This window comes from Lepus europaeus, chromosome 6, assembly GCF_033115175.1.
Source record: "Lepus europaeus isolate LE1 chromosome 6, mLepTim1.pri, whole genome shotgun sequence".
Taxonomy (NCBI): Eukaryota; Metazoa; Chordata; class Mammalia; order Lagomorpha; family Leporidae; genus Lepus; species Lepus europaeus.
The window spans coordinates 102326338-102337669 of record NC_084832.1 but is presented as its reverse complement, the minus strand read 5'-3'; the positions used below and the strand labels follow the sequence as shown (position 1 = coordinate 102337669).

At 55.6% G+C, this 11332-nt stretch overlaps 1 protein-coding gene across 1 annotated transcript; it reads right to left on the bottom strand.

Moving 5' to 3' along the window:
* Window positions 1-100: 100 nt before the first annotated feature.
* On the bottom strand, window positions 101-11113 carry NRIP2 (nuclear receptor interacting protein 2). Its single transcript, XM_062195469.1, has 6 exons — window positions 10721-11113; window positions 6900-7046; window positions 3203-3285; window positions 2802-2923; window positions 2497-2549; window positions 101-2193 (listed from the first exon to the last, which is right to left on the bottom strand). The coding sequence occupies exons 1-6, from the start codon at window positions 10910-10912 to the stop codon at window positions 2101-2103; spliced, it is 690 nt and encodes a 229-aa protein (XP_062051453.1). The 5' UTR covers window positions 10913-11113; the 3' UTR covers window positions 101-2100.
* Between the last annotated feature and the right edge of the window lie 219 nt (window positions 11114-11332).

Below are 11332 nucleotides of genomic sequence, written 5' to 3'. Positions count from 1 at the left end.
AGCCATTGATCTGAATTGTGCTGACCCCAGGGAAGGGAGCCAGGGCAGAGTAATCATCGAGCTCCTGAGAGCAGGGAGGACAACCAGAGAACATCGGCATACAGAAACAAGTGTTTATTCAAAGGGGAAGCAGCTGGGCTGAGGGCTGGCGCTGGGGCCTTGGTTCTGCAGTTACAGCAGCAGCCAGAAGCAAACAGGGAGAGGAACAGGGCGAGACCCAGGGAAGCAGAGGTCATGGAGCAAGGCAGTGAGGGCAAGGGAATCCTGTAGGTACCTGTGAGAAGTGAGCCTGGGAAAGGCAAAGCAGGTGTCCCGGGGCAGCTCCTTGCACTTGGCTTTTCTCTAATCTACTCCAGGCTCGAGATTTGCGTTCCAGCCCCAGGTCCCAGGTCCCTAGCTCAGGTTAGCTCCACCGCTGGTTTTTCTCTGTTCCTGACTGTGATTTGCGAGACCCAGACCAGCCAGAAAGACCCTCCAGGTCTTGCTGCTTGAGGTTTGGACTCTTCACAGTGAATTCAGAAGAGCCTCTTTTTGCTTTGTGGGTGAGCCCAACTGGGGGATAAAAAGCCACTGATTCCAGGACAAGATAAGCTTAAACTCGGAAGGTCAAAGATATGGGTAGAAAGAAGGCTAATGGGAGGGGGGGTAATTCTAGAAATAAGAAGACGGGCAGGTGTTGCAGCACAGTGGGTAAAGCTGCCACTTCTGCAAGCCCACATCCCACATCAGACTGCTAGTTCTGAGTCCTGGCTACTCTACACTTCCAATCCAGTTCCCTGCTAAAACATGGAGTCGGGGGGAGGGAGCAGAAGATGATGGCCCAAGTACTTGGGCCTCTGCCACCCATGTGGGAGACCCAGGTGGAGTTTCTGGCTCCTGGCTTCCACCTGTCTTAGCACCAATTGTTGCAGGCATTCAGAAAGTGAAACCAGCAGATGAAGATCTCTTTCTCTCTGTTGCCCTGCCTTTCAAATAAATAAATAAGCCTTAAAGTCAGAGAGGGAAAGAGATTATTCCATTTGCCACTTTACTCCCCAAATGGCTGCAACAGCCAGGGCTGGGCCGGGCCAAAGCCAGCAGCCTGAAACCCCATCCAGGTCTCCCACGAGGGTGGCAAGGGCCCAGACACCTGGGCCATCTTTTGGTGCTTTCCCAGGTACATTGGCAGGGAGCTGGATTGGAAGCAGAGCAGCTGCGGCTGGAACTGGGACTCGAATATGGGATGCCACCATTGGAAGCAGTAGCTTAACCTGCTGAGCCACAAGGCCCGCCCCATAAATAAAAACAAATGCTGGTTAGGTTTAAGTCTGAAGACTGCCAACCCCACCATCCTCTCCTATCTCTCTGGGCCCTTCCACATACACCTTCAAAGTTCAGGAGCCCAGTGGGTGCAAAGGGCAAGTGGAAAATAAATGTGTGCAGTGAGTGTGAGAAGTACAGCCAAGGCTTTGCACAGGGGAATCAAACAACCACCAATCCCAGAGAAGGTGAACAGCAGATGCTCTCTGCCTTCGGCATTGCACATTCCTTCCCCAAGTCACCTTCGTTGTTGTACTGAATTCCTCTGTTCAACATGTCTCCCCCCATCACCTGTGAGCAGACATGCATGGACTCCAAAAGGCAGGCCCAGGAGGGCCAGGGACCCGGGCTGGTTTGGCATGGCGGCCTGGTGGTGGCAGGAGACCAGGAACGCCCGAGGTGAGCAGGGAGATGTGGGCGTCAGGGCAGTGGAGTAGCTTTGGGGTGGGGGCTGAGGGTCCGTGAGGACAGCGGTCAGCTGCAGCTTTTGGCTCAGGTCCTCCTGTGCCCAGGGCCAAGCCCAGAGCCCCATTTTGCTCTCGTCCCATTCTGCAGCCCTGACCTGGTGTCGCTCTTCTTGGGAAGGGACTGAGAGAACAGGGAAGCCAGAAGGCTGGAGTCTGGGCCCCCGGGGTGAAACTCCTGGGGGAGGGGACAGTTGCTGACAGCGGAGAGGCCTGTGGCAGACTGAGAGAAATGGGTCAGTAGGGGTCAGGGCAGTGAGAAGAGGGACACAGAGTCCCCAGCTGTCTGGCCCTCCCCACAGCTCTTGCCCCGGGGGAAGACTGACGGGGACAGCGATCACTGGCCGGGCTCTTGGTACGAAGGCAGGAAGGGCAGCTCTGAGGACGGGGCTCTCAGCCGCAGCACCCCATGTTCCAGGTCGATGCAGCACTGTGGGGTGAGGGAGTGTCATGTGAGCTCACCCCCGCAGGGCACCACCTCTCCCCCCGCCCTCCCACTTCCTGCAGCTGCCAGCTGCTCCTGGCTCTCTGCTCCTCCCCTGTCCACCCACCCAGGCCCCCAGCAGGGAGGGACCCAGTTCTCCGGGTTTTTCCCTTGTGGGTCATTAAGGAAGCAAAGGGGAAACTGAACATCTAGCAGTCTTCCTCAGCAGAACCTGATCCGCTCTTCCATAGTTGCGCCTTCTGCCGCTTTGCCCAGCTCTTTGGGCTGGGCCCCAGTGCGGGCACTTACCTTGAGAGAAAGCAGCGTGGGCAGCCCGAGACAGAGGTCAGGGCTCTCGGCATCTACAGGAACCGTGTGAAGGCAGAAGAAGGTGACAAGTGCTGAGGCCCCTGTGGCCCTCCGCTGGGTACCCACCCCTTCCCTGCCCACCCCCACTCTCCAGGTCTGCAGGTACTGGCACAGAGAGAGGGGATAATCAGAGGATCCTCGAGGACACCTTGTGCTGCCAGGGGCTGGCAAGCCTCTGCCGGCCCCACCCCCCAGGAGGATGACAGAAGAGGAGAGAAGCTGGGCCGAGAGGAGGGAGGACTCACCCACCACCCGGGCCGAGCAGGCCACAGTCTCCTGCCCCAGCTGCAGCTCCAGCTGCTCCACCTGGCTTGGGAGCCCAGGTGCCAGGCTCCCACTTGGGCCTTTCAGGACCCTCTTCCCTAACCTGTAGTTGAAAAGCAAGGTAGTGAAGGCCACCGCAGCCCCCGCCCACACCCCTGTTCATTAGCTAATGTCCCGCTCCTCGGTCAGAATCTCCAACCACGCTTGCAAAATAAATCAGGCTTTATGGGGATATAATTCAGATGTCATAAAAATGCACTCTCCTAAAGCGTACAGTGGTTTTTAATATCTTCAGAGCCCTCACCACCGTCTAACTTGAGAATATCGTCCTCACCCCAAAGAGAAGCCCCACGCCCCAGCCACTGGTTTGGGCCCCACTCACCCCAGACGGCTGAGGCACGTGGAGGAGATCTGATTGTGCGGGGCGCCTGTGTCCACGGCCACTCTAAGCAGCTGGTCCTGGCACTGCACAAGCGGGATGGGGAGGGTTGTGAGCACATGAGAGCAGGTTGGGGTTGGAGCCTTCAATATTCCCAGTCCCTTGAAGATTCTCTTTTACAGATGATATTTTTTTAAAAGATACTTGCATGTATAGGTTTTTAAAATGTTGATTCATTTTTAATTTTTTTAAAAGGAGTAACAGAGAAAGAGACCATCTTTCACCCACCGGTTCTCTTCCCCTACATGCTACAACAGCCAGGGCTGGGCCAGGCTGAAGCCAGGAACCAGGAACTCCATCCGGGTCTCCCATATGGATATCAGGGACTTAGCATTTGAGGGGTCATCTGCCTCCCAGGTGCATTAGCAGGGAGGTGGATTTGGAACAGCAGAAGCAGGAGTGCATCTCAGGCACTTGGAAATGGGATGGGGGCATCCCAAGCAGTAGTTTAACCTGCCGGACTATAATGTCTGGCCCTGAACTGAATCATTGAAAGTGATTTTTTAGGGAACTCAAACAACTGTGGCAAAATTGACTCTCAGATAAAGGAATTCAAAACAAAATGGACAGAGCAAACGTTTAGCCTAGTTAAGACACTGGTTAAGATGTCCATGTCCCTTGTTGGAGTAATCTGGGTTTGATCCCCAGGTCTGGCTCCTGCCTATTGCTTCCTCCTAATGCAGGCTCAGGGAGGCAGCAGTGATGGCTTGAGTATTTGGGTCTCTGCCACCCACATGGGAGACCTGGAATGAATGCCTGGCTCCTGGCTTCAGCCCAGTCCTACCTCAACTATTATGGGATATAGGGGGTGAATCAGGGGATGGGAGCACAATAGATAGACAGAGATCTGTCTCTCAATATAATTTTTTTTAAAAAAGTGGAACTACCCTTGGAGCTGGAATTGTGGCATAGCAGATTAAGCCACTGCCTGCAATGCCAGCATCCCATGTGGGCACTGATTTGAGTCCTGGCTGCTCCATTTCCAATCCAGCTTCCTGCTGGGAAAAGCAGCGGAAGATGGTCTAAGTACTTGGGTACCTGCCACCCACGTGGGAGATCTGAATGAAGCTCCTGGCTCCTAGTTTTGTCCTGGTCATGCCTTGGCTGTTGCAGCCATCTGGGGAGTGAATCAGCAGATGGAAGGCCTCTCTCTCTCTCTCTCTCTCCTCTGTATCTCTTTCAAACAATCTTTTTAAAAAAAAAGTGGAGCTACTCTTGATGACTGCTAAGTTTGGGAAAGATCTGGCCAAAAATGGAGATCCGCTTGGAGAAATCCTTGGGAGATTGACGGCTTCCTGATTGGAGAATTCCAGCTTAGGGGTAGAGGAGGACAGAGAGAACTGGGATCCCTTGATAGGAAACTCAGGTGGATCACCCAGAGTTCACCACTGGAAACAAAGAGAAGGCCAATTCCTTGGATATGCACTGACCTTTTGGTGTATACCTGCAGTCTTCCCATCCTAAACATCTATTGAGCATTTGTGCTTATCCATGCAAGATATGTTGCTGGAAGGTTCGTCAACGAATGCTGGTTTTTTTTGTTTTTTGTTTTTTTTTTTTTAATTTTTATTTACTTATTTAAGAGGAGAGACACCCCCCCACACACACACACACAATGATCCCATCTGCTGGTTCACTTTTTTTTTTTTTTTTTTTTTTGACAGGCAGAGTGGACAGTGAGAGAGAGACAGAGAGAAAGGTCTTCCTTTTTGCCGTTGGTCACCCTCCAATGGCCGCCGTGGTAGCGCGTTGCGGCCGGCGCACCGCGCTGTTCCGATGGCAGGAGCCAGGTGCTTATCCTGGTCTCCCATGGGGTGCAGAGCCCAAGCACTTGGGCCATCCTCCACTGCACTCCCTGGCCACAGCAGAGAGCTGGCCTGGAAGAGGGGCAACCGGGACAGGATCGGTGCCCCGACCGGGACTAGAACCCGGTGTGCCGGCGCCGCAAGGCGGAGGATTAGCCTGTTGAGCCACGGCGCCGGCCCGAATGCTGGTTTTTAGGAGACTAAAGGCAGTGCCATGCAGTTCTGCATGGTAGCAAGCTTTCAGGTCTGTGAAAGAATTGTGAGCAAAACGTCTTAGAGGCCGAGCAGGAGGAACGGCTGCTTCCTACTGGGGAAATGAGCTTTCAGCGAGGAGATAACCTCCAGGCTGGGTCTTCAGAGACGGCAGAATGTGCACACAGAGAGACTGGAGTGCAGGAACAGAGCGCTCCAGGCAGAGGAGCAGTGGGCACTTAATGGGAACAGTTCAGAAGAGATTGGGTGGCTAAATGGCTCCAGAGATGACAAGACCATCGCCTTGGAACACACAAGGTTTTTCCAGGAGAAGCACAATCTATCCTTGCACACTGAGTGTATTTCCATTTAAACATACTTTGATAGGGGCTGGCGCTGTGGTGTAGCAGGTTAAAGCTCTGGTCTGCAGTGCCAGCATCCCATATGGGCACTGGTTCGAATCCCAGCTGCTCCACTTCCAATCCAGCTCCTTGCTAATGGCCTGGGAAGCAGCAGAAGATGGCCCAAGACCTTGGGCACCTGCACCCATGTGGGAGACCTGGATGAAGTTCCTTGCTCTTGGCTTCAAATCAGCAAAGCTCCGGCTGTTGCAGCCATTTTGGGAGTGAACCAGAGGATGGAAGATCTCTTTCTCTGTCTCTACCTCTCTCTGTAACTCTCTCTTTCAAATAAATAAAATAAATCTTTTAAAAAATAAATAAACACACTTTGATAAAGGAAAGAGGGTGGAGCAGTGGTCATACCAGATGGAATTGCACAGAGGGAAGATGGAGGATGCACGGTGGCAGTTTGGGGCAGTCGTCACTTGGGACACCCACATCCCATATTGTAGTGCCTGGTTCAAGTCCTGGCTACCCTGCTTCCAATCGAACTTCTTGCTACTGCACACTCTAAGAAGGCAGTAGGAGATGACTCAAGCATTTGGGTCTGTAGGAGGCCTGGGTTGAGTTTTTGGGCTCCTAGCTTCAGCCTTGCCCAACCACAGTTATGGTGGGCATTTGGGGAGTGAACCAGCAGGTGGAGGATCCTTGTGTGTCTCTCCTCTGTCTCTGTCTCTCTGCCTTTTAAATAAAAATAAGTAAATAAAAGATGGAGGGGCTGGCGCCGCAGCTCACTAGGCTAATCCTCTGTCTTGCAGCGCCGGCACACCGGGTTCTAGACCCGGTCGGGGCGCCGGATTCTGTCCCAGTTGCCCCTCTTCCAGGCCAGCTCTCTGCTGTGGCCCAGGAGTGCAGTGGAGGATGGTCCAAGTGCTTGGGCCCTGCACCCCATGGGAGACCAGGATAAGCACCTGGCTCCTGCTATCGGATCAGCGCGGTGCGCCAGCCGCAGCGGCCATTGGAGGGTGAACCAATGGAAGGAAGACCTTTCTGTCTCTATCTCTCACTGTCCACTCTGCCTGTCAAAAAATTAAAAAATAAATAAATAAAATAAAAATAAATAAATAAATAAATAAAAAAGATGGAGGATCCCATTTTTAGGTGCACGCAGTGGGGAGAGGTGCCTCTTCCCCACTGCGTCCCTCCCTCCCTGGTCAAGGCAGACAGGAGGGTGGGTGAAGTGAGCCAGTGCAGGCAGGGTAGACTTCTTCATGAGAGTCGGTGCCTACAGAGGCCTCTTACCTTGCAGTTGACCAGCAGAGCTGGAAGCTGTGTCCCACTCTTCCCCCTGTCCTCTTGGCCATGAATGGGGACCTGCACCAGGGGAGACTTCTGAATCCGACTCTGGTTTCCCTCCACCAGGCGTCTTTGGATCACGCTGTGTGGCTGCTGGCTCCATCACAAAACAATGCAGGGAGACAGGTCTACACCCAAGAACTCGGGCCACTCTGTCCCTCCACCTTAGATAGCCCCGGTTGCTCCCACTAACCCCACCCCCCAAAGATCTGAGTCTCAGGAAGGAAGCGGCATGAGCTCACCCAAGGATAATGAGAGCAGCGCACATGCAAACAGCAAAGCAGGCTACTTCCCTGGGACCTCAACAGACTGCCCAGCAGTGGAGAGAGGAAGAGAAGGGTCCACGCTGATCTACTGGCTGAAAGGACATTTCAGAATTGAGTATGCTGGGGGAGGGGGGGTTTGTCTGGAACCCGCAACACTGTCTTCCCCACTGCAAGTTCCTTTCTCAACGCCCCTGCCCATCCCCTCATCCTTCAACAGGCTGCTGATGGTGTGAACAAGGAATAAAGTCTTCAGATCCAGAATCCTGGGAGCCACCCTAGACCTGTCCCTCACCCACAAACACCCCTACCCTGTCTGATTGCTTCCTGAACCCTGCCGGCTGTGCCTTCTGTCTCTCCCTGCCCTTCTTCCAGCCTCCCTGCGGCTCTCCTGGACCCCGGGAGCCCCTTCCTACGTTCACAGGAACCTGCCTCCAGGCCTGTTGCCTTTCAGACACACCAGCCTGAAGCCTCCAGACTGAGGTCAGATCTCGAGCCTGAATCAGAAGATTCATTTTCATAAGATTCCTGGGTGATTTGTGTGCACATTAAAGTCTGAGAAGCATCCAAGTGAAATATAAAACCAGCCGTGTTCCTCTCCTGTTGAAGGGCCCTGGCCAGGCACTAGGTGCATCGGAGAAGCTGCCGGATGCCATATCAGAGTGCCTAGGGTTCAAGTCCTAGCTCCACCCTGATTCCAGCTTCCTGCTAACGCACACCCTGGGAGGCAGCAGGCTTTGGCTCAAGTAGACCAGTCTCCGCCACCCACATGGGAGATCCAAATTACTCCTGTCTCCGGGTTTTGGCCTGACCCATCCTCACTGGCATTTAGGGAGTCAACTAGCTGATGGGAGTCTCTGTCTCTCAAAAAAAAAAAAAAAAAAAAAAAAAAAAAAAGAATAATCGTTAAAACAGTAATAAAATGCAGGAGTGCTTACATGATAGAGCCCAGACTTTCTAAGATGATGCCCAGGCCAGATGGTGCAGCCACTGCCTAACGTCAACCTCATCTCCCCGACTCGGCTGGTCTGCCCTAGCAACACTGCCTGTGTCCAGCTTGGAGCACGCTGCTTCACTTCCACGCCTCCCCTCCTGCTCAGCCCTCCTCCTGAGCCTCCTCCTCCTCATGCCTCTCTCGGCCAGACCGATGGCTGCCTCGACACACTATCTGGGAGAGAGGCTTTCGTCACTGTGTGTCTCTTACTTAATGCAGGGGGCCTCCTCTGGGATAGCTTCTCAGTTCTGTTCTTGCTGCTCCCTCCAGGGCACCAGGCTTGGGAGGGAATGCCCATGCTTCCTCTAACAGGTGCTTTTGGATTTCACTCCCACTAGCCAGGAGGAGCCCTTGAAGTGTCTGTATCTCACCCCCCTTTCTATGCCAGGACCTAGCTCAGCATGCAGTAGGTGCTCAATAAACACCTGCTGAGGGAGGCGGTATCCCCCCAGGCTCCACACACCCCTCCACCTGCCCTCGCCTCCCTGAGTCTCGGGTTGTTTCTATGCCCTTGGCTTCATGAGACCCCTGAGGTTGCTGTCCAACACGAAGCCTGGCAGCCAGAGACCTCGCTCTTGGAAAAGTACAGGGGGCGGGGAGTGGCAAACAGGGGCTCCGCTGCTGCAGATTCCTCCAGAGCTATCCCAGGGAGGGAGACAAAGGGGGCCTCCCAACCTGTTGTGTCGTTGCTCCCAAAGCCCCAGGAGCTGACCGCTAGAGATGGAGTTGGCAGGTGCCGAGGCAGAGCAGAGAGGTGAAAAGCCCAGAACTGGGGCCAGCACTGGGGCATGGCTGGTGAAGCCGCCGCCTGCAGTGCTGGCATTCCATATGGGCGCTGGTTTGAGTCCCAGCTGCTCCACTTCCGATCCAGCTCTCTGCTATGGCCTGGGAAAGCAGTAGAAGGTGGCCCAAGTGCTTGGGCCCTTGCACCCGTGTGGGAGACCAGGAAGAAGCTCCTGGCTTCTGGCTTTGGATAGATGCAGCTTTGGCTGTTGCAACCATCTTGAGGGTGAACCAGTGGATGGGAGATCTCTCTCTCTCTCTCTGCCTCTCTGTAACTCTGCCTTTCAAAAAAAAAAAAAAAAAAAAACTCTAAAAAAAAAAAAGCCCAGAACTTTCTCACCAGAGGCCAGGACCTACCCCCGGGGATGGCAGTGTTAGGAGGCCTCTCCTGAGCTGCACAGATGTACGGTGGTCCCCAACAGAGGTAGAGGCTGCAGAACCCCAGCCCTAGGAGCCACACAGCCCGCTTCCCTGTTCCATCCCCGTAGCTCGGCTGTGCTTGCCACGCTCACAGGCAGGAAGAAGCCCCCAGCAGTTCTGACCTGAAATCTCAGTGCATCACTTTTCCTCTCTGGAGGCTGCTGGCATGGAGCTATGGGAATGCCTGGGCTCTGCCCTGGGTTCCTGGAGGCGGGGGAGTTGGGGACAGGCAGGCTGGGCAGGGCATGGGAGAGGAGGGCTGGGTCAGGAAGGGCCACACAGGGCTACATTTGTCCCCAGGTTCCCAGCGAGACGTGGCCCGGGGCCACCAGACAAGCTTCCCGCCTCTCACGGTGCAGGCCCTGCTGGGGACCCTCCTCTTGGACTCGGAGATGAGAGAGGCCACAAAGTGCTCCAAGCCTTTCTAGAAAGGCCTTCCTCTCTCCTCTAGGGGTCAGAGGCCAGACGTAAGCCCACACTCTCCAGCCTCTGTGGAGCTGACTTCATCTCTTGGTTGGAGGAAACATAACAGCATTTCTACAGTGCTTTCTATTCGCCGGCTTAGCTCACATAGCTCACAGCCACCCCTCGAGGCAGGTACTATTGATTTTATCCCCATTTAACAGATGAGGACGTTGAGGCACAGATTTCAAAGTAACTTGCCCAGGTTGGTAAGTGGCAGAGCCAGGATTGTCCCAAAGCAAAGTGGCTCCACGCTTAGGATCTTCATTACCATCTCTCTCAGGGGAATGACTGTCCCCACAGCCGGCTGCTGCCCACGCACCTCCCCAGACTGACTCCCCTGCCCTGTTCCCTCTGGAGGCCGAAGAAGCCGCAGGGGAATGGAAAGAAAGGCACCCAGGAAGCAGGGAGAGAGAGCCGCTCCAGGAAACTAGGGGGCTCAGGCAAGAGCTGTAGGAAACAGGAAGCCCCAGGGAGGAGAGAGGGTCCTGGTGCTTCCTTGATGAGGGGAGAAGTAGAGCCCACCCGGCCTAAGGAATCCAAGGCTTGGGGACCGGAAGCTGACCAGTCCTCCCAGCCTCGGCTGACTGCCCCAGAGGGCTCCTGTGTCCCCCAAAGCCTCTGCTCCTGGACAGCAAAGCTGCTCCCCACACCCCAGATAACAGTGGGGGGAGCTGAGCAATGAGGATGGGGTCCCGCGGGCCATGGAAAGACGCCAAGCACAAGCCCCCAGCATGGTCAGAGGGAAGCCCCTGAAGTTGGCAGGACACGCTGCCTCCCTGGGCCAGGCAGGGGCGCCCGGAAGGGTGTAGGGAAGTGGGAAGCAGGGGCGGGGGCTGCCTCACCAGGTCCTTGGAGGTGCCGAGTCTCTTGAGGCTGTCCAGGGGCAGCAGGTCGGCCGAGTCCTTGTGCAGGAACTGGGCAGCCTGTTTGAGCCGGCGCTGCTGGCTCAGGGGGGCCCGGGCCCGCGGCTCTGCCCCCTGTGCCCTCCGGCTAGTGTCGCCCTCATCCTTCCTGGCCTCCGGCCCAGTGCTCATGGCCCCCGCGGGGCTGAGCGCGGGCCGCCCCTGCGTGCGCTCTGTGCGCCCCCGGGGTCTCCCGGTAGACCGCTGGCGGCTCCCGCTCTGCCTGTGACAGCAGAGTCTCCGCGGGAGGCAAAGACGAAATAAATAAATAACGTGCGGGAGGAGCAAGCGCGTCACACACCAGTTTCCAGAGCTTGCAGCAGAGGGAGTGAGGCTTCGGCTGGAAAAACCCAGGTCTGGAAAGGAGAGAGAGAGAGAGAGAGAGGGAGGGAGGGAGGGTGGGAGGGCTGGGGGGGCGCGCCGCGGGCTGGCCCGGCCGCGTCGCCGCCGCGGGGGTCCCCGGTCACAGCGCACGGGGAAGGGGAAGCGGCGTGTGCCCCGAGGTTGGAGAGGAGCGCGCGCGCCGCTGAGCGGGGCGCCAGCCTGCGTGCC